Genomic DNA, 24,793 nt, shown 5'->3' with positions numbered 1-24,793 from the left:
CACACAGCGGGGCTGTGGAATCTGTCCTCAGCCTGCACCTGAGGGGGAAGACCACCCACACTAGCGGACGCCTGGGCTAAAAGATGTGGGCAGCGTGGAGGCGAGCGGCGCCCTTGCCCACTCCCGGCCCTCACAGACACGGCCCCCCCACACCCCCCAATCAGACAACCCCTCGTTGTTCTCAGAGGTCAGCTAGGACATTAAGGACTCCGAGAAGCCTGTCTGAACCACTCTCCTCCTGGCCTGGGCCTCTGGGTCCTCCAGACACAGCCAATTCTGACCTAGTCATCTCAAGTCCAACATGGTACCTTTATTGGAATGAATCACACCCTAGCTCCCCGAGAAGGGGCCATTTTTGGATCTCCAGGGCTGGCCTCGGGGCAGGACTGACCCTGGCCCCCCCCAAGCTGCACTGGGACCGGAATTCATGGTCTGAGATCCACATCCCCAGATCCTGCCACTCAACTCCAGCCCGAGATCATCTGGGGGCCTGGCCCTCAGTCCTCCTGTTTGTCTATTTCTTCTCCAGATTGCAAAGACAGGTTGGAGAGACTGTCTTGGTCCATATTTGTCATCGTGGCGTTGAAAATGGTGTTCCTGGCCACTTCCTCTGTCACATCGTCACATAACATGTCCTCGCTCGACATGTCCTCGCTCATGGTCCTGAAGAAACCATTGGAGAAAAACTCATGAGCTGCATCTTTTTGGGAGCTGAGAAAAGCAGCACCGGCCAGGCCTGGCTCTGCATTCCTGAGAGGTGGGTCTTTCCCACGCCTTGGCGGGTCCCCAGCCAAGCTTCGCCACGAGCCCGTGAGGGACCCTCACCTCCAGGAGCCGACCTGTTCCGTCTCCCAACCCTAGTCAGACCCTTCACTCTTCTGCATCTTTGGGACGATGTCCACCATCTTCATCACGAGCATTTACTGAGCACTTGCCTCGAGCCACTGTGCCAACCACTTTATTATTTTTTTGATTAATTAATTAATTAGTTAGTTATTTTTGGCCGCACCATGTGGCTTGTGGGATTTTAGTTCCCTGACCAGGGATCGAATCCCAGGCCCTCTGCATTGAGAGTGTGGAGTCCTAACCACTGGACCTCCAGGAAATTCCTCCAACCACTTTATAGGGGTGTAACTTTCCCAAATCCCTATGAGACAGGAAGGCTCAGCTCCATGTCTTTACCTCTCTGTGCCTCAGTTTCCTCACCTGTAAAATGAGGGATAGTGACAGGACCTACCTGTCACTATTGTATGTGGTGGTTGTTAGGATGAAATGTGAAAAGGCATGTATCTAGAACAGGACCTGACACATGGTAAGTGCTCCATACAGGTTAGCTATTATTATTACTATGTTATCATCCCATTTTGCAAATGTAGAAACTGAGTCCCAGAAGTATTAGGTAACTTCCCTGTGCACATGCTAGGAAGTGTTAGCAGAGATAGAAATCCAGACCCTTTGGCTCCAGAGCCTGTGTTCTTACCTACTATGCTGTCACTCTGCTGCATGGCACTCCCCCTCTCTACAATGGGGCAAACGCCTATTCATCCTTCAAAGCCCTACTCAAATATCACTTTCTCTGGGAAACCTGCCCCAACTCCCCAAACTAAAGTTCCTCCCTCCTGGGGTCCCTATACGTCCTGTACGTCCCTCTGTCAGAGTCCATTGGTGATAACTGTTTGCATATCTGTCTCCCTATAAACTATGGCTTGCTTAAGCCTGGGGACCTCTTACCTCTGACAGTCCAGCCCTGGTACAATGCCTAGCACAGGTGGTGTCAATGAGAGTTTGCAAAAGGAGGCAAGGAGCAGGAGGATGGTGGGGAGGAGGACTGAGGAAGGCCAAAGGCCCCTGTGCTATTAGCAGAGGGCCCTGTAAGACATCAAGCAGCCTCTGCCCCTCCCTGTTGCTCAGGTCCAGGAAGAGAGTTCTGGGCTTTGCTGGCCCAAATCCCAGAAGGGATGGTTCTACCAATCATCACAAGCCTTCTCCAGGGGCACTTAGGAGACCAGAGACCAGAAGTGCCCATGAAGCAGTTGGGTGGAGCCCATTTCCCACATGGGGTCCTGGGCTACTGGGGCCAAGAGGCCAGAGTCGTAAGTCAAGACTGGGTGCTTTGTGAGGAACTGGGAGTTCAGAAAGGAATGGAGAGGTACTCAGAAAGCTGGTTCCAAGCCAGTCCCCTGTGCCCTGGGAGGGGAGGGAGGCCTGAGTATTTCCAAGGGCATCACCCCAGTCCAGACAGGCGCCAGGGGATGAGGAGAGAAGAAGACATGGCCAAGGCTGGGTCAGGAGAGCCAGGCAGGATGGGAGCTGGCAGAGGCACGTGGCAGCATCCAGTAGAGCTAGGGAGTCTGCTGTGGACATAGAGTAGCCTTTGTATCATAGGCCCTTCTGGCAAAGGGGCAGGGATGGACAGTGCTTGAGAATGAGGCCCTGTTCTGACCAGAGCCCAGAAGCCTCACACACCTACCTTCTCTCTGGGGGAAGGTGCTCCAGGCTGTCAGGGATGGGCTGATCTTGCGTTTCTGGCAGCTTGAAGCAGAAGAACAAAGCCACGAAGGCTGAGATGCAGCAGAGAAAGACGGGTAGGATGGCGATGTTCTGGTTGACGACTATCAAGGATGAGATACCTCCAGCCGCCCAGACCAGAGTCAGTAGCCCCAGACCTGTTGCCCTGGAAGGGGAGGTGAAAGTTCATTTGGGGGCTTCTTGGGCCCAGAGACTGGGTAGGGTGGAAAAAGGTTTTAGGGAAAACCCCACACCCTCATCTCCACCCTGTCCCAACTCACTGTGCAACCTTGGAGAATTTAGTTCTTTACTGTTGCAAGGGAGGTAGTAGTTTCTTCATGGGTTCAGGAGTGGGAAAAGTAAGACCACACACCATAGCGTGGGTGTGCGGGGGTGGGTGGGGAGGAGGATACTGCACCCATCACCAAGGGCTCCCGTGGAGAAGGGCCTGAACCTCAGAGCGGCCCAGTCACATTTCAGGCTGTCAGTGCAAGTCAGGGACTGGAGTCAGACCGCCTAGGTCTGAATCCCACTTCTGTCACCTGCTATGTTTGACCTTAAGCCAGTGCCCCTATCTCTCTGATTTCCTGTCTGAAATAGGGTTAATGACGGCGTTAGGGGGATTTTTTTTGGTGAGGGTTAAATGGAGTAACCCATGTAAATTGCTTAGCAGGGTGCCTCTCAGGTGATTGCCCAATCTCAGCTGCTGTTATTCATCTTGCTACTGGCCCACACTCCCCATGCCCCCACGGCCATCACCCACCAGGTCCCCTACCTGAGGACAGTGGGGAGGAGCTCAGAAGTGTAGATGTAGAACACGGTGACCGTGGCGGCCAGGCTGAACTCTCCAAGCACGATTATCAAGACCAAGGGGGATTTCAACTCTGTGGTCAGACAATGTGGCCACCTGAGTCTGTGGCCATCCTTCCCTCGGGGCAGGTTGGGGGGCCTGCCCACCGGCCCTCCCTCAATCCCTCTTAGAAGCCATCTGAAGGTCCACCCAGACCACCTGGTCAGCTGGCCAGTAGACTCAGAGGAGGGTCAGTCTGCTAGAGGCCCAGCCAGGCCGGGAATGAGTACATCTGCAGTGGGAGAGTTGGTCAGTGGAGTGGGACCTCTGTGGCCTCTCAGGCCACCATCTACTGTGTGGACTCAGCTGTTGCACCTCTGCCTTCCTGTCTTCCACGTGTTCACCCAGACACAGCTTCACCCGCCCCACGGCCAGCACCTCCTGGAGCGTCCACTCAGCCCCAGGCCTGCGCCTTGTGTGCCGGGCTCCCTGCTCAAGGCTCTCCCCACTTCCCCTTTATCCTCTGCAAGCCTGGTCCCTGGGGCCTGAACAGCTAGACATTCCGGGATGCCCAGCTCCAGACACGTACATTGGAGGAGGAAGAAAAGATCCTGGGAAACGCCCTTCCTCAGGCCTGGGGAAGCCGGGAGCTGGACCCCCTGCTCACTGACCTGGTGCCAGGAGTTTCAGCTCCTTTCCTATCAGCCTCTGCTGGACCCTGCCCTAGGCCTCCCCACTCCCCACTTTGGGTCTGGCCTTACTTGGCTCTGGGATGAAATCGGAGATCTAATTTTATATATTGGGGATTTTCCTCCTAGTTTCTCTCACACATTTGAGAGTTTCAGACATTTCTGCTTGACTCATTATAGACCCACATTTTTAAAAAACCACCAAACAATAGAAGTTGAACAATGGCTTTGTTTCCCCCATCTTGTTTTAGCCTGTCAACACTGCCAACATCTGGGAGAGGAAGAGTCCAGGTCAAGACACACAAAATCCCAGACCCCAGGGAAAGTGAGGGAGCCCCTTGAGGTGGACCCCGGATGTAGGCTCCGCCATCCCAGCCCCAGCAGCTGAGGGGGCGCTCGTGGTCAGCAATTCTGATCAGGTGAATGAACACTGACATCTTTTTTTTTTGGCCATGCCATGCGGCTTGTGGGATTAGGATTAGCTCCCTGACCAGGGATTGAACCCGGGGCCCCCTGCAGTGGAAGCTCGGAGTCCTAACCACTGGGCCGGCAGGATATTCCCAACACTGACATCTTAATGTTCACATCCTCAGCCCTGCCACACTCTTCTCGCCTTGTGACCTGGAGCATATGCATCGTCTTAGGGTTCTTTGAAATTCTGAAAATATTGCCAGCCCACCCTCCCATTTCCTTCCCTAGTTCTGAGTTGACAGGGCGCAGGGCACTGTGCCCGCCCTGGGGAGGAGTGGCCTCCATGCAAGAATTGTTCCTGAGAGTTTGGCCCAACGTTACGCTCAATCTTCAGCGGGCAAGTGATTTTTTTCCTGGTGAGACTACAGATGAGACAGGGCAGGGGAAGCAGTTGAAGAACTACTTTGGCTGCATCTGTTCACATTTAATTATTGACAGGAGTTGGAATCAGGCAGAAGAAGGCTGCCCGCTCTCCTGCACAAGGACGATTCCTCTGGACAGCACGTCCTCCCTTCCCAGGCCTCTGGGAGCTGCAGGCGCCCTGTTCGGGATACCCGCCTCCCCTCCAAGAGGGCAGTGCTCTAGTGAACGGCCCCTGCTCAGGACGTGCCGGGGCCTCTGTAGGGCAGGTGGGCTGTGGATGCATGAGGCTAACTGCCAAGGTGTTCTGTTGGCTGGATAGGGGCAGGAGGCAGGAGGGAGGGGTTTGAGGAAGCCGGAAGGCTGGGGCTGCCATGGGGGGGGGGGGAAGTGGGAGGTTAGGGGAAGCTGTACCTGCAGGGAGCAGAAGGCTAAGGAAGCATGTGAGGGCGCCTTGGAGGAAAGTCAGAATCAGGCTTCGCTTCCTCTTCAGCTGCTCAAGGAGAAAGATGCAGCAGAGCCGGGCCGGCACCTCCATCATGCCAGGAATCACTTGTGCGAAGTGGGTGTTCACTCCCAGTTCCTTCATCCTGAGGCTCAGCATATAATAGTTGCAACCGATAGCAAACCTGGAATTCATTGCCAGAAGAGAGACACTTAGAGAAAAAGACACAGGAAGCCGGGGCCAGGAATAAAGACAGAGGCAGAGGAGAGCGCAGCAGGGCGGCAATGGAGGAGAGAAATGAGGGCAGAGATCTGGGTTCTGCAGGCCACACCAGGGTCCTCAGGCCATGCTCCCCCTGCAGCCTGCCCACGCCCACTGTCTCCTTGTACCCCTGGCCTGCAAGGCCGTTCGCAGTCCCTGCTGGGTACTCACCACATGCTGCACAGCACCAAGGTCACCTTGCGGAGGTGCCTGTTGCTATAGAAGTCCAGGATAGAGGCCGTAGTCACCTTCTTTCCAGGCAGCTGCAGCTACAGGGCCAAGCAGGACCAGCCAGAGGCAGGGCCGAGACCCCAGCTTGCTCCTTCCCCCAACAGAACTCACAAGGCCCGCCTGCCCCCACAGGTCCAGCCTGGCCTCTGTCTTTCCCCTGGCAGGGCTTGATTTTGCTGTCACCATACTCCTCAAGCAGTGGGCTGGGGACACCCTTTGGGCCAAGGTCCCACCTGAAAGGATGAGGAGGGAAGAGTCCCTTGCATAGGCCCCTGCCCTGGTCCCATTCTAGGTTTCTTACCTTATCCAGCAGACTTAAAGGAATGGTCTTCTTGTTCACACCAGCTGCATAGCACAGCACCTGCTTGGCCTCTTTCAGCTTCCCTTTCATCATCAGCCACCGTGGGGACTCTGGGAGAATCCTGCATGGCCCGCCCCTCTCTTACCCATCACTCCAAGATGCCCCGCAGACCCACGTTGGCACCATCCCAGCCTCAGCGGTGGCCATCCTGCTCCAGCATGAGGTGACTCAGATGTTGGAGGCCCTGAAGGCGACCATCAACCTTGGCCTCCCACGCCCACTGCCCTCCCCCCACCCGGCAGTCAGCCCGTCCCCTGCCCAAGCCATACACAGTACCCACTGCTGCTCAGTGACACCCTGCCCACCGACTACCTCTGCACTACAGCTTCCTTTCCTCGGAGCCACCTCTAAGAGCTGTTTTCTATCTTGGAGGTTGTCCCCACCTGCCAGGCATACTGTTCTCCCCGTCCACACCCTCTATTACAGCCTCGTTCTTGTAGTTGGGGAATTCTCCTGTTTCCTCTCCATCTCCTAATAGCCTGGAGAGTATGGGGGTAGGACCCCAGGTTTGACCCCAGGGCCCAGCCCCTGCCTAGGTGAATGGAGGTCTCCACTCTGGCCCATCTCCTCCCAGCCACACCTCCCATTGCCTTTGACCTCAAAATAACCCTAGGCCCTTGGTTCTTCCCAATGCTACCAGGTTGAAGAATCCACACAGATTAACATTTAAAGCACTTCTTAAGTGCCCTTATCTTATCAGTTTGTTAATTCCCCCCCAAGCCCGGACCTAGTATGATTATTCCCATTTTATTCTCAGCCTCAGGGAGTAAGGGCTTGCCCAAGGTCACAGAGTCAGAGCTAGTATGAACCTGATAAGGCACTCTTGACAAAACTATGCCATCAGCCCCTGCTGTTTTCTTGCAACTGTCCCTCCTCCCGCCCCAGCCTGGACTCTGTGGCCTGTCACTGTACACACACACCCAGGGCTCTAGAGACAACGTCATCCCTCTACCTGCCCCGGCTCCTATTCCCCCCGACCCAGGGGCCAGCAACCAGTCACCCTGTTATCCTTCTCCACTCTAAGGCTGCAAAACTGTCCTCAAGAAAGTCACCAAGGGACTTCCCTGGTGGCACAGTGGTTAAGAATCCGCCTGCCAGTGCAGGGCACACGGGTTCGAGCCCTGGTCCAGGAAGATCCCACATGCTGCGGAGCAACTAAGCCTGTGCGCCACAACTACTGAGCCTGCGCCCTAGAGCCCTCAAGCCACAACTACTGAGCCCACGTGCCACAACTACTGAAGCCTGCGCGCGTAGAGCCTGTGCTCCACAACAAGAGAAGCCACCTCGATGAGAAGCCCGCGCACAGCCACAAAGAGTAGCCCCTGCTCGTTGCAACTAGAGAAAGCTTACGTGCAGCAGTGAAGACCCAAACACAGCCAAAAAACAAAAACAAACAAACAAACAAAACTCTGTCTCTGAAATTCAATTTGGCACTGGTGCACAGAGGCCGAGTTTTTGGCATCAAGGCTGAGGAAGAAGAGAGGCGTCAATAGCAGGGACAAGGCTGAGGGTAAATAGGGGAACTGAGCAGAAGTCCATGATGATAACAAGAGTACCAGCCTCCAGCCCCACTGGGGAGCAGAGCAGCCTGAGCCAGGCAACTCACTGGCTTTGGGATCCCTCAGGGAAAAGGTACCTGACATTTGATCATCCAGTAGTAGTGGTCCTCAAAGTGTGATCAGTGGATCAACCACATCAGCATCATCTGGGAACTTGCTGGAAATGCAGGTCTTCAGGCCCCATCCCAGTCCTACTGAGCCAGAAACTCTGGGAGCAGGGCCCTATCCTCAATGATTTAGCAAGTCCCCGGGTGATTCTGATGCTCCAATCAATTTGCAATCTATTGCCCTAAAGGATGACCAGTCAATGAGCTCCTGCTCAGTTCCCCCCGTTAGCTTCTTAGTGACTTGCTCTTAAATATGAAGGGATGATGCAAGGTCACCAAATATTAAAGAAAACCTCCCCAATCAAAAAGGGCCCAAAATAAGTCGAAAAAAATGGACCCCGGAGGACACAGATAATGTAGGGGACAGGAGAGAAAAAAGAAAAGTCTAACTTGTATCCTCAAAACCACTTGAGGACTTCCCTGGCGGTCCAGTGGTTAAGACTCTGCACTTCCAATGCAGGGGCCACAGGTTTGATCCCTGGTTGGGAAATTAAGAGTCCACATGCCATGCGCGGCGTGGGCAAAAAAAAAAAAAAACCATTTGAGACTGTTTCGCAGTTTTATTTTCATAAAACAAATTCCAGGGCTTCCCTGGTGGCTCAGTGGTTAAGAATCTGCCTGCCAATGCAGGGCACACGGGTTCGAGCCCTGGTCCAGGAAGATCCCACATGCCGCGGAGCAGCTAAGCCTGTGCGCCACAACTACTGAGCCTGCGCTGTGGAGCCCGCGGGCCACAACTACTGAGCCCACATGCCACAACTACTGAAGCCCGCGTGCAGCAACGAAGACCCAACACAGCCAAAAAATAAAAAAATAAAATAAATTAAAAAAAAAATCCAAATGCTATCACAAAAAAAATGAAATCAGAGAAAAGGAAGAGCGGTATAATCGAATGTAACGTGGAACTTTTTTGCCTGGAATTTCATCTAAGTCCCAAAGCTAGTAAGAATGGCTGATAACCTCACCTTCTAAAGAGAGGTGTTACCACATTCAGGACAGGACTTATTAAAAAAATAATAATAATACAAAACAGCCCAGCAGCCACCTCCCTCAGCCACCTAGAAAGGCTGGAAATGTCCTGTTCATGGAAGTGAGAGGGTCTTGAATCGCTTCCCCTCCCCATGTTGCTCATCAGCTCAAGCCTGGTGAAGGGCACTGCCTTAGAGAAAGGGAGTCGGTCCTTCCATCCTCTGGCTGGAGCTTGCTGATTCAGAAACTTGTGGGCTTGCCCTGGTACCTGTACTCTAGACAGAAGAGTTTCTGGTAGAGTCCTTGTGTATCTCCTGAATTTGGAGGACTTACACAAACCCAGAGACTGGGGTCCCTTCTCCCTCTGGGTATGGTCAGGCAGGAGGTTGGTGGCAGCAGCCCACAGTGGCAGCCTGGGGGGGTGGGGGCCAATGAGTTTTTAGCCAAGTGGACCCTGATGTCCTGAAGGCACCCCGTGTGCTAGGGCGAGAAGACCTCTGCAGAAAGAGGCTATGGGGTGAACTGCTAGGGACAGGAGCTGGAGGAGGTCACAAAGACAGTGCCTAGAGCATTTGGAAATGCCAACACTCTGAAGACCCGCAGATGGGCTCCTGGGGCATTTGAACATCTGCCCTACGGAGGACACTGACCATTGATAACACATCTTTTGTCGTTTTTCTCTGGTGCTGGGAACCTGGAATATCAGAGCAGGGAGACAGGAGGAAAGCAAAGGTCAGAACAGACTAGGCTGAGCTACCTAGCCACAAGGGAGAAGGTGTGAACTGGATATAAGACCAAGTTTTAAATGGGGACATGACTGGATTTTTTTAATGACTTCCAGTGAATCTTAATGATCAAAATGAGAATTTTTCTTACAACCAAGAATGATGGGAAAGAGATACAACCTGCCCAAGATATTGTCAAGTGTCAGAGAAGGGACAGCTGACAGGACGTGTCTGCAGGTAGTGGTTGAAGAAAAATTGTGCCCCATTCAATAAGCTGTCTACTCATAGAATGTAGAACTGTGTAGACATCGGCCGGAAGAAAGCCCTAAGGGAGATCAGTGTGATGGCTTCTGGGAAAGCATCTGAGGGCTGAGGGGAGCTGAAATTGTTGACTTGTTTTTCATCACAAACCTTTTGATACTACTTAATTTTTAACCATATGCATCAATTGCATTAATAACATTTTAAAAAATGTTTTAAGATCAAGTCATGAGGGACTGACATATATACACTAATATGTATAAAATAGATAACTAATAAGAACCTGCTGTATAGCACAGGGAACTCTACTTCACTTTGCTGTACAGTAGAAACTAACACAACATTGTAAAACAACTATACCTCCCCCTCACCAAAAAAAAAAGATCAAGTCATGAAACCCTCTTTCCCAGCTACATGCCATGCTACCTGGCATCAGCTGGGTCCAGGTCCTCACACTCATTAGGGGTATCTCAACGACTGTTAAAGCTGGTCTCCAGCTTCTGCACAATTTGGAAGGTCTCCAAGCCACCTATGTGCCCTCACTTTTAACTGGTAACCCCAATTCTTACAATCCATATTGTGTACGGTGCAGTGGTTAAAATGCAGGGGCTTTGGAGCCGGACAGGCAGAGTCAAATCCCAGGTCTCCCACTTTTCAGCTGTGTGACCTTGGGCAAGTTATTTTGACTCCCTGAAGCCTCTTCCCTCACCCCTCCCTCCAGCCTCTGGGACATGAGACTCACGCCCATCTTGTAAAGATAACACGTGATCATGTCAAGATTCAATATGATCATTTCTTCACCCAGAACTGCCTAACCCTTAACAAGGTGATTTCAGCTTGCTCCCTCTCACCTCCCTATCTGCCTTCTCTTCCGTTCCTCTCCTTTTGCCACCTGCCCATAGTAAGCAGTGCCACCTTGCTCTTGTGCCCAGTCCCTCCTCATTACTCCTGCAAGTTTTGCTCCATCAGTTGTCCCTTCATAGCTTCAGTCTTTCAGGTCTGTGACCCCCCGCTACAATTAAAAACCTCAGAGACCCTTCCCTGACTCTGCCTTGGCTGCCCACAGACGTCCTCACTTTCCCCCTGCCTGCCTCAGCCCAGCACTGGGAAAGTGTCACCTCCTGGATGGATATATTTTTTCAGTTCCTCCTCACTCCTCAACCTCCTGACGCTCCACGGAAGCCACATCAAGGTCACTAAGGCCAACAGACCCTTCTCCAGCCTCACCTTTCTTGCCTTCAACCCTGACCATTCCCTTGTCCTTGAACTCTTGCCTTTCAACACCTTTCCTTCTGGTTTTCTGACCACCTCTCTGACACCTCTTTGAGGATCTCCTCTGATGGGGTTAATGCTGGGGTTCCAGAGGCTCTGCCCTTGGTTCTTTCTCATCTCATCCCATACACTTTCTCCCAGGGAAAATCCCACCCACTCCAGCCCTTCAAGGACCCTCCACACCCCTCAATCTCCAGCCCATCAGACCCATCCCTGTGCATGCCCTGTATTCGTTTGCTCACCAGATATAAGAGATGAGGGGGAACACAGGTGCCCCACCCACCAGAAACAGCAGCCGCCAGTGGGGAAGGCTGTAAGCAAGTCCCGTCAGGAATATGACCCCCATAGCGAAAAAGCAGTGTCCCAGGATGATGGCGTGGGCCCGGTGCATGCCCACTAGCCACTCAGTGACTGTGCAGAGGCCAAGAGGACAAAATCATAATCAGCTCAGGGCACCCAGGGCTGCCCCTGCCCCCAGCCTTCTGAGATGCCCCAGCCCTGCTCAGGGACTGGGTTTCTTCTGCCTGCTCAGGATCCGGGTCCAGAGACAGCACTTCAAAGCCAGGCAGAGTGCCTCTGAGCCCCCAGGGCACACTTGCCTGAGCGCCAAAACACAGACATAGCCTCCAGTCTGTCCTCAACTTGGCTGTTCCCTCTGAACACCTCCCCCCCGACCACACGCCTGTCACTGAGAAGCCCTGGCCCTGGGTACAGTACCTCACATGTGGCCTGACACAGGCAAGGCAAGACATCACTGTCCTTGTCTTGGCTCTTAGCGTATCAGTGCTTTGGCAACCTAGACCTCGGCCTTTGTGGAGGACCCAGTTCCCTCTGGCTGGGCTCTGAAAATTTCCCAATGAGAAGTGGGAGCAGAGTTCCCCAGCAGGTTCCATACCAGGCCACGGCAGCTGTGAGGCTGAATAAATGTACGGGCACTTGGGAATTTTGCATCACACAGGCCTGGGGTGGAATCCCAGCTCCTTCACTTAACTGCCGTGTGACCCTGAGCAAGTTGGTTAACTTCCTGAGGCTCAAGTATCCTCCTCAGCTAAAGGAATGATAGATTAGTGCCTACCGAATAGACAGTTGCCAGGATGAAAGGAGGCAATACATACATATAGAGGGCTTAGCAGCTACCTGGCCCAGGTGGGGGAAGCAAGGGGTATGAAGGGGGGATGTGTGGGGTACCAGGGGGATGATGGTGCAAGGGCAGTGTGGGCACAGATTCTCTGGCATCTCTAGGCCTCCACAGCCTGCCTGATTGGGCCACAACTCCCCCTGTCCTGCGGGCTCCCAGTAGGTACACGCGCGCCCCCGCCCCCCGCGCCCCGTCCCGCCCCGCCCCCCGCCTCACTTAAAGACGCGCTGCTGATGGCGTAGCCCACCGCAGCTTGGGATACGCTGAAGCGGAAGAGCAGATATTGGTGAAAGCTGTTGACAAAGGCTGTCCCGAAGCCGAAGATGATCAGCCCCAGCAGCGACAGCAGGATGCTTGGGTGGCGGCCCAGCCTGCGCATGGAAGGGAGGGGAGACTGCGCCAAGTGCATGGACCTATGTGGCTGGCCCCAGCCCGCTCCCAGCACCAGAACCAGGCCCCGAGCCTACACCCACCTCCAGAGGGCCCCTACCCTTGCCTCCCCTAAATTGAGACTCTTCGGCTCTGAATGGCCACAAGGAGGAGGCAGGGGTGTCCCGGGGCCCAGAGGCAACTCCGGAAGACTTACTTGTCAGTTATGAACCCGAAGAGGAAAGACCCTGTCAAGAGTCCCGCCAAGTACATGTTCCGCACGATTTCCGGGTTCGGTTCCTTGCCACACACCAAGTCAAACTGGGGGTTACATGCAGGGATTGGCCACAGGCCTCCACCCAGGGCCTTCTAGGTCGAGACTGAGCCTCCACCCAGGGTGGGCCTTTAGGCAGAAGGGGCCTGGGACAGGGGCAGGTAACTGTGTGTGCAGCGTGCCTCAGCTCTGTTACCTCTGCATCCCATCCTGCATCTGGCAGACTGTAGGAGTTAGGCCTGGAGAGAGGGACCAGAGACACAGGCCGAGAAGGGGGTTGGGTGAAGAGGTAACCGAGCAAAGGCCAGAATCACCCAAGACCCTTTCCCAAATACAGATGCTAGGCCTCACCCTAGAGAATCAAACTGGGCAGGTCTGTGCTGTGAAGGGCCCAGGTAGCAGCTTAGGCTGAGAAACTCCATAAGAGGTACCAGATCAAAGATGCTTCTTTCCCCAGTTCCCTAATTTCTGTGATTTCAGAGGGCAGAGCCACAACTACAGAAGCAATTCTCTCGGCAGGTGACAAACCCTGCCACCTGATATCTGCCCCTATTCCCCAGTCTACTCTAGCTTCCTGGCTAAGACCTGTAAGACCAGGGCTGGGCAGCAGGAATCCTGTTTCTGCCCTGGCCCTGCCTCTGCGGGTTGACCTTGGGCCAATTGCTTCCCCTCCCTGAGCCTCAGTTTCCCCACCTGTTCAGTGAGGGTGAGGGCAAATCTCTGGGGTCCTGGGTTAGCTACAGACGACTCAGGACAAGGCATACCTCATTGATCAGTGATCGCTTCTTGACCTCAGGATAGATCCACCCGTCTTGACATGAGTCTGTGCGGTTGAGGCCAAAATGGATGATGGAATCCAGATCCCAGTCCACAGGCAAGTACATGAGGCAAGTCAGGAAACTGCCATTGGGTGCTTGGGGCAAGGTCAGATTCAGCCGTTCAGACTCCGACAGGTTGGGGCCCACTGCCAGTATCCAGCTGGTGTTGCAGTAGGGCTTCTGTGGTGTGAACACGAAGATGTCAGCAAACAAGAAAAAGGCAGACAGGATGTTGGGAATGAAGGTGAGGGCCACCAGCCTCCGCTGGAATGTGCCAAACTCCCCTACTGCATCCATGATGGTGGCAAACTTATCATCTTGCTTGGCTTCTATGGCCCTCAATCTGCGTAACAGCATGTCCAGAGAACAGGAACGGGGGCTTTCTGCTGCCTCATGTCGGTGGAAGCTCCTGAGATGATGCTGATATTTGAACTCTACCTTGAAGTTGTTTTCCTTTGCCATCTGTTCAAAGAGAGGATGCAGCTCAGTCTTCACTGACACCACTTTTCAGATATCAGAGACCAGTGTGGGAGGCACTGGCCAGAAACTGGCTTGAAACAGTTTGGATTCCAACCTTGATGTTCTCTGTACTTCGCTCCTTTGCTTCTGAAATTTCTTAATTTGTCCCCCATTGGCCCACCCATCCCTGATGTGTATAGAGCACTTAAGATTTTTTAATGTTTTAGAAAATGCTCTGCTTCTGTTATCATGGATGACTAAGTTCTGAGGAGCTCTCCTGCAACTTCCCCACAATGGAAACTTTGTTTACACACACACTGAGGCACCACCAGTCTTGCAAAAGGTAGGAGAGGTCTCCAGGGACCATTCCTTAAAAAAAACAAAACAGGGACTTCCCTGGTGGCACAGTGGTTAAGAATCCGCCTGCCAATTCAGGGGACACGGGTTCAAGCCCTGGTCTGGGAAGATCCCACATGCCGCGGAACAGCTAAGCCCGTGTGCCACAACTACTGAGCCTGCACTCTAGAGCCACGAGCCATAACTACTGAAGCCCGTGTGCCTAGAGCCCATGCTCTGCAACAGGAGAAGCCACTGCAATGAGAAGCCCGTGAACCGCAAGGAAGAGTAGCTCCTGCTCCCTGCAACTAGAGAAAGCCCGCGCGCAGCAACGAAGACCCAATGCAGCCAAAAATAAATTAATTAAAAAAACAAAACACACACACACACACACACACACACACACACATCTGGCTCTGAAGTGGCCATGAACTGAGGCCAAGGTGGGTGGCTGCAAGCCTTGGCCACAGAGGTGAGGACACAGGGCTGGTGCCATGGGGCACCAAAATGGTAGGGTGACAGACAGCAGCAGAGAGCCAAGCTGGAAAGGCGGGCGGAGGGGAGGAGTGAGGTAGCAACACTGACTGTAAGGATATTACCTTGGAACAGCAGCAAAATGGGGAAACTAAGCGGGGCTGAAGAGGTCCTGGGTTGGGGCACCCCTTGGCTACCAGCAAAAGCAGATGCAGGTCTTCTATGAAGGAAAATTTCTCCAAACTAAGCTTGCAAGGCTCTCACAGATTAAGATCAAGCCAAGGGCTCAAAACAAATATTACCTAACCCACTAGAAGTTAAGTCATTCTGAGAGTAAGAGATGGAAGTTATAATTACAGAAATGGACTTATAACCAGAGGCAAAAAGCAGACACCTTTGGAGGGAAGACACAACTTCTAAAAATAAAAACTATTGAATAACAAGTTGTTGAAATAAACACACTAAAGGGAAGGTTAAATAGATTCTACACAAAGATGACTTAGAAGATAGAAGATTTAACGTTCATCTAGTTGCAGGCCCAGTGGGAGAAAGAGAGAAGCGATATTTAAAGAGATAAAAGCAATCCATTTTCTAAAATTTGAAAAACATGAATCATTAGAATCAGGAAACAGTGTATCCCAAGCAGGATAAATAAAAGAGAAACCCACTGTAACAAAGCTGCAGAACACCAGTGACAAAAGATTTTCAAAAACATCTAGAGAGAAGATAGATCATGGACAAATGAGCCATGTCTACAGACTTCTGTTAAGAAACGGAAGTTGGGGCTTCCCTGGTGGCGCAGTGATTGAGAATCTGCCTCCTAATGCAGGGGACACAGGTTTGAGCCCTGGTCTGGGAAGATCCCACATGCCGCGGAGCAACTGGGCCCATGAGCCACAGTTACTGAGCCTGTGCGTCTGGAGCCTGTGCTCCACAACAAGAGAGGCTGCGATAGTGAGAGGCCCGCGCACCGCGATGAAGAGTGGCCCCCGCTTGCCACAACTAGAGAAAGCCCTCGCACAGAAACAAAGACCCAACACAGCCATAAATAATAAATAAATAAAAAAAAAAAAAAAAAAAGAAACGAAAGTTGTGGACAACATATCTGGAGGAATTTTATCTTAAAACTGACCAAACCCATATTGTGTAAGATAAAACACTTGAATCATTGAGGATCCAAGTTGTGATCTGAAGTCTGTGACATTTTCATAAGGGTAAAATGTTACCACTACTTTAATTACTGTTATAAATAGCTTTATAATGTTGAAGACTCATTGTTTAACTCTAAGACTTTTGAATTTTCTTTTTCTTTTCTTTTTTTAAAGAAATAACCAAAAGTTGCTAAGCAACAAGGAAACCAGAAGAGAGTGAAGAGTATCTTCAACATGTTGATAGGAAATAACAGCCAACCTAGAATTGCTTACTCAGCAAAATTATCTGTCAAGTAGAGTAAAATGAAGAGAGTTATAGTCAAAAATTGAGGAAGCAACAGATCTGATTTAATGGAACTTCTAAAAGATAAGGAGAGGGATGCTCCAAATAAAATAAAATGTATATGAAAATGCAAAATCCTAAAATAATACAAAATTCAAACAATTAAGAATGGTTTTGGTGGGAATTCCCTGGCAGTCTAGTGGTTAGGACTCTGAGCTTTCACTGCCAGGGGCCTGGGTTCAGTCCCTGGTTGGGGTACTAAGATCCCACAAGCCTCACAGCATGGCCAAAAAAAAAAAAGAAAAAAATAGTTTTGGAGCAGGAATATACAGTGTAGTGAAAAAAAAGAGTTCAGAAACTGGATAAAAGAGGAACTCATCAATGAATGGGTCTGGAACCATTGGGCAAAAAAAAGAATAAGGAGGAGGAAAATTATGTCAAGATGACAAACTGATAGGCAGTGATGTGCAATCAAAATGGTAAACATGTAAGCAAATCCAAATACTGATTGCATTAAATAATAAAAGCTCTGTTCAATTGTGGAGTTAAAAAAAAAAGATAAAATGGTGGGCAGCAATAATATATTTCAGGATGGAGATGATGAGAGCCGAAGTGTCTTAAAATCCTTCTATTGTTCAAGGTGTAGGAGAAAGACACCAAGATTTCAAAGTTACTTTTTTCAGTTTTTTTTTTTTTTTGGCCACACCGCGCTGCCTGGCTTGCGGGATCTTAGTTCCCTGACCAAGGATTGAACCCATGCTCCCTGCAGTGGAAGCACGAAGTCTTAACCACTGGACCACCAGGGAAGTCCCTCAAAGTTACATTTGCATGATAAAATTTTAAGGATAACCACTACAATAATATAGCTAGAAAACAGTAGTGGGAAAAGATAGGCTAAAGGGAAAAACAAAAACAAAACCTCAATCGAAAAAGTGAAGAAAGGAAAAAAAGAAACGTAGAAAAAGTGGATTTCAGTAATTGTGACTGGAAAATGAATCAAAGTATATTGATTATCGCTAGTTAAAAGAGATAGTTGGATTGAGCTTTTTAAAAATCAAATTAATATGCTGTTTTTAAATAGGGCGGCCGTGACTTCCCTGGTGGTACAGTGGTTAAGACTCCACACTCCCAACGCAGGGGGCCCAGGTTCCATCCCTGGTCAGGGAACTAGAGCCTACCTGCTGCAACTAAATGAGCCCGCATGCTTCAACTAAGACCTGGCGCAGCCAAATAAATAAGTAAATATTTAAAAATAAATAAACAGGGTGGCCAGTATTTCCCAGAACATACCCAGTTTATGTCTTTTATACTTGTGTAATTATTCATAGTGCCCCCTTTCCCTCTCGCAAGTGTATTGATTTTGATGACAACTTGGTCACTCTGTAAGAAAGCACACTTAAAGCATAGGGACATGAAAAGGCTGAGAGTTAAAGGATGGAAAAAGTTACATTAGGCAAACAGTAATCAAAAGAAATCTGATTTAGCTATACTATTACCAAAACAAAACAAAAAAAAACCCCATAAAGTATCATTAATAGAGAGATTCATTGTCTAAAGACAAAAGGTTCAGTACACCAAAAAATTAAATATATATGAACCTAATAAATGCCTTCAAATATATAAAACAATAATGAGTATAACTCATAGGAGAAGTTGATAGCTCTAATATCATAATGAGAAATTTCAATGCACCTTTTCAAGGGGTCAAAATGTAAAAACTTAGCAAAGATAGATTATTTTAATAACACAATTAACAAGATTAAACTAATGACCATTTCTAAAATTCTGCATCTAACAACTAGAGAATACACATTTTTCTCAAGCCTACTCAGAGCATTTGCAAAACTTCATCATGCACTAGGCAATAAAGCAAGCCTCGACAGAAATTTTCTTTTTTTCTTTTTGGCCGCACTGCACGGCATGTGGGATCTTAGTACCTCGACCAGGGATCGAACCCACACCCCGTGCATTGGAAGCAGGGAGTCTGAACCACTGTACCGCCAGGGAAGTTCTCATGACAAATTTCAAAGAATAGGCATCATATAGACCTGTCTTCTGACTACAATGTGATTAAATTAGAAGTCACTAACAGCTTAATAATTTAAAATTCCATATGTTTTTCATACATGTGTAATACAGTTACATTCATTTATCACAGTCTGCATTCCATCCTGGGATCCCTCTATCTCCTAAATGATTTTTTTTCTTTAATTTGTATATGGTAAGGTTCACTCTATGGGCTGTAAAGTCCTGTGGGTTTTGACAAATGCGTGGAGTCATGTATCCACCATTAGAGTTTCAGACAGAAGTCTCACTGCCCTAAAAAATCTGTGCTCCACCTATTAAACCCTCCTCTCTCTTCTCAAACCCCTGGCAACCACTGATCTTTTTACAGTATATCTTGCTTTTTCTGGAGTGTCATGTACCTGGAATCATACACTATATAGCCTTTTCAGACTGGCTTCTTTCACTCAGCAGTATGCACTTAAGGCCATTCATATCTTTTCATGGCCTAATAGCTTGTTTTTTAAAAATCACTGAATAATATTTTTCAATGTATCCACATAATACAGTTTGTTTATCCATTCATCAATTATTGAAGGACATCTTGGTTGCTTCCAGTGTTTGGCAGTTGTGAATAAAGCTGCTATAAACATTTGCATGCAGGTTTTTGTGTGGATACAGTTTTCAGATCAGTTGGGTAAATACCTAGGGACATGAATGTTGAGTCATATGGTAAAACTGTTTAGCTTTATAAGAAACTGGAAACTGTCTTCCAAAGTGGCTATACCATTTTGCACTCCCACCAGCAATGAATGAGAATTCTTGTTGTTCTGCATCCTTGCCAATTTATTTGATTTTAGCCATAATAGTAGATGAGTTCTTTTATTTAGTTTTTCATTCTTTTAAGTTGCAATTCCCTAATGACAAATAACGTTGAGCATCTTTTCATATGCTTATTTGCTATCTGTATATCTTCTTTGGTGAGTTATCTCTTCAGATCTTTTGCCTGTTTTTTAAATTGGGATGTTTACCTTCTTACTGTTGAGTTTTGAGTTATTTGTATATTTTGGATACAAGTCTTTTATCAGCTATGTTTTGCAAATATTTTTTCCAGTCTCTGGCTTGCCTTTTTATTCTCTTAACAGCATCTTTTGCAGAGCAGAAAGTCCAATTTGGGACTTCCCTGGTGGTCCAGTGGTAAAGAATCCGCCTTACAATGCAGGGGACACGGGTTTGATCCCTGGTCAGGGGAATGAAGATCCCACATGCCGCGGGGCAACTAAGCCTGCGTGCCACAACTACTGAGCCTGCGTGCCGCAAACTACAGAGCCAACGCACCCTGGCGCCTGTGCGCCACAACTAGAGAGAGAAAACCTGCACACCACGGCTAGAGAGAAGACTGTGCACCACAACAAAGAGCCCACGTGCCACAACTAAGACCTGACACAGCCAAAAATAAATAAAATAAATAATAAATAAATCTTAAAAAAAAAAAGTCCAATTTATCAATTTTTTTCTTTCACAGATTTTGCTTTTGGTGTCATATCTAAAAATTCATTGCCAAACCCAAGGTCACTTAGATTTTCTCCTATATTGTCTTCTAGAAGTTTTATATAGTTTTGTGTTTTACACTTAGGTCTATGATCCATTTTGAGTTAATTTTTGTAAAGGGTGTAAGATCTGGGTTTACATTTTTTTTTACATTAAATTTTTGCATATGGTCATCCAGTTATTCCAGTACCATTGTTGAAAAGACTATCCTTTCTCCATTGAATTGCCTTTGCTTCTATGACCAGTTGATTATATTTATGTGGGTCTATTTCTGAACTTTCTATTTTGTTCCATGGTTCTATGTGTCTATCCTTTTGCCAATACCATGCTATTTTGATTATGGAAGACTTTATAGGAAGTCTTAAAATCAGGTAGTGTGAAGCCTCCAACTTTGTTTTTCTTCACTACTATGTTGGATATCCAGGGCTTCTGCATTTCCATTTGAACTTTAGAATAAGTTTGTTATTTGCAAAACAGCTTGCTGTGTTTTGATTGAGATTATATTGAATCTATAGGTCAGTTTGGGAAGCATTGACATCTTACCAACAATATTGAGTCTTCCAATCCATGAACATGGAATATACATATACTTTTTCTAAAGTTTATTAAGTTTTATAAATATATATTTTTAAGTTAATAAAACTTGTGACTATCTCAGAAGTCAAAGAAGAGATCATAATGAAAATTTTAAAATATTTATAAATGAGTGATAATATAAATGCTTATAAGTGAAAACTATAAAAACTATAAAAACTTATACCACCCATATCAAACCTATGGGTGGTATAAAAAGTGGTACTCTGTGGGAAATTTATAGTTTTACCTGCTTTATAATAGAAAATCAGAAAGACTGAAAATTAACAAACTAAATGCCCATCATAGGAAGTGAAAAAAGAACAAAATAATATAAACCTAAATAAATAAAGAGATTATAAAGTTAAAACAGAAATAAAGAAAACAATAATAGCAAGATATGGAAACAACATTAAGTGTCCATCAACGGATGAATGAATAGAGAAAATGTGGTATATATTTATACATACAATGAAATACTATTTAGCCACAAGAAAAAATGGAAATCCTGCCATTTGTGACGACATGGGTGGAGCATTATGCTTGTGAACAGACAGAAAAGGACAAATACTGTATGGTATCACTTATATGTGGAATTTTTTTTTTTTAAGTCAAAACTAGTGGAAACAGAAAGTGAAAGTGGTTTCCAAGGGCTGTGGCTGGGGAAATAGGAAGAGGTTGGTAAAAGAGGAATTACTTTCAACTATAAGAGGAATAAGGTCTGAGGATATAATGTAAAAACATGGTGACTATAGTTGATAACACTATATTGTATAATTGAAATTTGCTAAGACAGTAGAACATAAATTTCTCACACACACACACAAAAAGATAAATATGTGAGGTGATGGATGTGTGAATTAACTAGATGAAGGGAGTCCTTTTGTAATATATACGTACATCAAAGAACCACAATGTACACTTTGACTATCTTACAATTTTGTATGTCAATTTTACATTTAGCTTTATGCTAAAATTTTTTTAATGTTTCAAATGATCAATTTTATGTTAGGTATATTTTACCACAATAAAAAATGTTTTAAAACTATGTGCAAGGGTATTCCCTGGAGGTCCAGTGGTTAGGATTCGGTACTTTCAGGGCTGTGGTCTGGGGTTCAATCCTTGGTCAGGAAACTAAGATCCCACAAGCCACGCAGCAGGGCAAAAAAAAAAAAAAAAAATGCAAGACCTGTGTGTAAAATAATTATAAAACTTACAGAAATATGTTAAAAAGAAAAATTAATGGAGAGATATCTAATGGTCATGAATAAAAGTTGTTAATTTTTTCCCATGTTGATCTGTAGATTCAGTACAAATCCAGTCAAAATCCAAAAGGTATTTTTTTGTGAATTTGTCAAGATAACTCTAAAATTATTATGGAAGAACAAAGGGCATGAATACCTAAGAGAATTCTGAAGAATAATAAGGAGGAATGATTTGTCCTGCCAAACATCAGAATCTATTATAAAGTTATATTCATTAAAGACAAGGTGGTCTCAATGCAGGAATAGCTAAATAGCCCAGAAATAGATTTAGGCAAACAATTTTTAAAAATATTTATTTTATTTTATTTATTTTGCCTGCACCGGTCTTAGTTGCAGCACACGGGATCTTCGTTGTGGTATGCAGGATCTTTAGTTGCGGCATGCAGGTTTCTTAGTTGTGGCATGCGGACTCTTAGTTGCGGTACGCATGAGGGATCTAGTTCCCCAACCAGGGCTCAAACCCGGGCCCCCTGCACTGGGAGTGTGGAGTCTTACCCACTGGACCACCAGGGAAGTCCCAAACAAATCTTGATATATGAGAGACAGACCTGCATGACAGGTCAGTAAATGGAAAAAAATTAACATTGGTTCCTGTCTCACACCATAAACAAAAATTTCAGCCCTATTAAGGACCTAAATTTAAAGAACAAAACTTTTATTAGAAAATATATGGAATATATTTTTGACTTTACGTGAAAAATGATTTCCTTTTTCTTTTCTTTTTTTTTTCACTTTAAGCAAATCTTTCTTTTCTAGGAACATTTTCTCATTTTCTGTTCTTGGCATACATTTTAAATTCTTACCTGTAGAACCAAAACCTCCTGAACCCCTTACAGTGTCATCTAAAACTTGAACTTCCTCTATTTCTGGGTAAAAAAAAATCTGTTCACAAATGAGCTGTGCAATTTCATCACACTTTTTTACTTCAAACTTTTCTTTGCCACAATTAAATAGTACAACACCAACATTTCCTCTATAATCTTCATCTCTGACACCAGCTTCTACATCTATGAAGTGTTTTGCAGCCAAGCTAGAACATGGAGCTACTCTCCCATAGCACCCAGAAGGAAGAAGTATCTGAATGTCGGTTTTCACAAGGGCTTTCTCCATAGGTGGTACTGCGCAATCATAGGCACTGTACAGGTCAGAGCCCGCGGTGCGTGTAGACCCCTTGGTCTGGGTGGCGGTGTGCTCCGAGAGCTGGGCAAAGTGGAGTGGTATGCCGCCCTCCTCTGCAAGCCGGGCCACCTTGCTGGGGGAGATGACTTGAGTTTCCTGAGAGCAGGGCATGGCAGGGCAGAATGTGAGCATAAGAGGGAGCAGGGTGAACCAAAAAAGGATTTCTTGATCAGGACACAAAAGCTATGCTATTCTATGCTAACCATAAAATTTTAAATTATAGGGCTTCCCTGGTGGCACAGTGGTTAAGAATATGCCTGCCAATGCAAGGGACACGGGTTCGAGCCCTGGCCCGGGAAGATCCCACATGCCGCGGAGCAACTAAGCCCGTGCACCACAACTACTGAGCCTGAGCTCTAGAGCCCGCAAGCCACAACTACTGAAGCCCGTGCTCCTAGAGCCCATGCTCCGCAGCAAGAGAAGCCACTGCAATGAGAAGCCTGCGCACCACAACGAGGAGTAGCCCCCGCTCACTGCAACTAGAGAAAGCCCGCACACAGCAACGAAGACCCAACACAGCCAATAAATAAATAAATTAATTAAAAAAATTTTTTTTGATTATAAATTTGACTACTCAAAAATGAAAATCATAGAGTTAAACACAACTGGGAGAATATATTGAAAAACTTGTATTACTGGGGAGAAAAAGGATCAAGAATATGTAAAGAAGCCACAGATCAATAATAAAAAGACAATAAGAAAATGACAAAAGACATGAATGGGCATTGCAAGAAGAGGAAATTTAAACAAACATATGAAGAGATGTTCAACCTCTTTAATACTGAGGGAAATGCAAATCAAGACCATAATTTACACTCATTTGCTTAAGAAATCTTAAGAAATCTGACAATACCCAGTATCTAACTTTTATACATTTCTGGCAGGCTTATTCATAGTTCCACTTTGGAAAACAATTTGGCATTGTCTTATAGAGCTGAATATCCCCACACATTATGACCCAGCAATTCTACTCCCAGTTACATACTCTGGGCAAACATTTGTACATATGATCCAAGAAGAGTACCAAAACATTCACGACAACACACCTCAAATGTGAAGAAAAAAAAAAAAAAGAGCCCAAATGCCCCAACAGCAGAGGAATGGATAAACTGTGGTATATTTATCTAGTGGAATGCAATACAGCAATGAAAATGCATAAACTTCAGTTACATCTCTTAAGACTTGACCAGCCATTGCTGGCTTTGAAGATACAAGGAACTGTGAGCTAAGGAATTGTGGGCAGCCTTTGGAGGCTGGAACAGGCAAAGAAATAAATTCCCCTGTGACACCTGATTTTAGCTTAGTGAGACCCATTTTGGCCTTCTGACCTGCAGGACTATAAGGTAATAAATCTGTGTTGTTTAAAGCCGCTAAGTTTGTGACAATATGTTACAACAGCAACAGAAAACTAGTACAGTGTGCATGTGTGTAAGTTTGGAGGGGGTGTCACAGGATAGAGGAGACTTCCCAGGCAGAGAGGGAGAGAGAGAGGGAAGGAAGAAGGAAGAGAGGGAGAGAGGGAAGGAGGGAACCTTTGCTTTGCTCACAGAGATTTGGCTTTTGGGCCCGGAGCCAGCTTCCCCGGCCAGGTCCCCTTCAGTGCCCCCCACAGCATCACCTGAATCCCCACAGGGGCCTGACAGTCTGCAAGGCCCTGGAGCCCTTGTTCCCAAGGGAACCACCCTGCCAGGTGGACAGGCCCCAGGCAATTGGTTCTCAATGTAGAAAGCGGAAACTAAGGCCTGGGACAGGAAGGTATAACCAGGAGCAGCCCCCCTTCTGAGGGCAGGAAATGGCCAGATGCCACACCTGAGAACTCACGCTTCCCGGGAGGACAGCCCGCTCCTTCCACAGACTCCCCACAGCCGAACAGGCCCTGTCCACGTCTGCGCTGAGAATGCGGCCGCACA

General features: G+C 47.5%; 2 protein-coding genes across 2 annotated transcripts; both read right to left on the bottom strand.

Annotated features, from left to right (window-relative positions):
• Positions 1-497: 497 nt before the first annotated feature.
• SLC22A14 (solute carrier family 22 member 14) lies at positions 498-14,070 on the bottom strand. Its single transcript, XM_036870168.1, has 10 exons — positions 13,555-14,070; positions 12,734-12,837; positions 12,364-12,518; positions 11,252-11,420; positions 6,057-6,177; positions 5,696-5,793; positions 5,233-5,447; positions 3,284-3,437; positions 2,471-2,674; positions 498-663 (listed from the first exon to the last, which is right to left on the bottom strand). The coding sequence occupies exons 1-10, from the start codon at positions 14,068-14,070 to the stop codon at positions 498-500; spliced, it is 1,902 nt and encodes a 633-aa protein (XP_036726063.1).
• A 2,227-nt stretch (positions 14,071-16,297) lies between these two features.
• Positions 16,298-22,994, bottom strand: LOC118904260 (deoxyuridine 5'-triphosphate nucleotidohydrolase, mitochondrial-like). The gene is made up of 2 exons (XM_036870167.1): positions 22,493-22,994; positions 16,298-16,314 (listed from the first exon to the last, which is right to left on the bottom strand). The coding sequence occupies exons 1-2, from the start codon at positions 22,992-22,994 to the stop codon at positions 16,298-16,300; spliced, it is 519 nt and encodes a 172-aa protein (XP_036726062.1).
• Positions 22,995-24,793: the final 1,799 nt, after the last annotated feature.

Source organism: Balaenoptera musculus, chromosome 11 (genome assembly GCF_009873245.2).
Source record: "Balaenoptera musculus isolate JJ_BM4_2016_0621 chromosome 11, mBalMus1.pri.v3, whole genome shotgun sequence".
NCBI lineage: Eukaryota > Metazoa > Chordata > Mammalia > Artiodactyla > Balaenopteridae > Balaenoptera > Balaenoptera musculus.
The sequence above is the reverse complement of the archived record's forward strand: the minus strand, read 5'-3'. Positions and strand labels throughout refer to the sequence as shown.

What these genes read in the sequence shown, in the direction of transcription:
- SLC22A14 (XM_036870168.1), bottom strand. Translation starts at nt 14,070, where the DNA reads ATGGCAAAGGAAAACAACTTCAAGGTAGAGTTCAAATATCAGCATCAT. An exon ending in CATCAGCAGCGCGTCTTTAA is followed by an intron (nt 11,421 to 12,363) that starts GTGAGGCGGGGG and finishes GCCTCTGCACAG; the next exon opens with TCACTGAGTGGCTAGTGGGC. An exon ending in CCCCTCATCTCTTATATCTG is followed by an intron (nt 6,178 to 11,251) that starts GTGAGCAAACGA and finishes CGGGCCATGCAG; the next exon opens with GATTCTCCCAGAGTCCCCAC.
- LOC118904260 (XM_036870167.1), bottom strand. Translation starts at nt 22,994, where the DNA reads ATGCCCTGCTCTCAGGAAACTCAAGTCATCTCCCCCAGCAAGGTGGCC.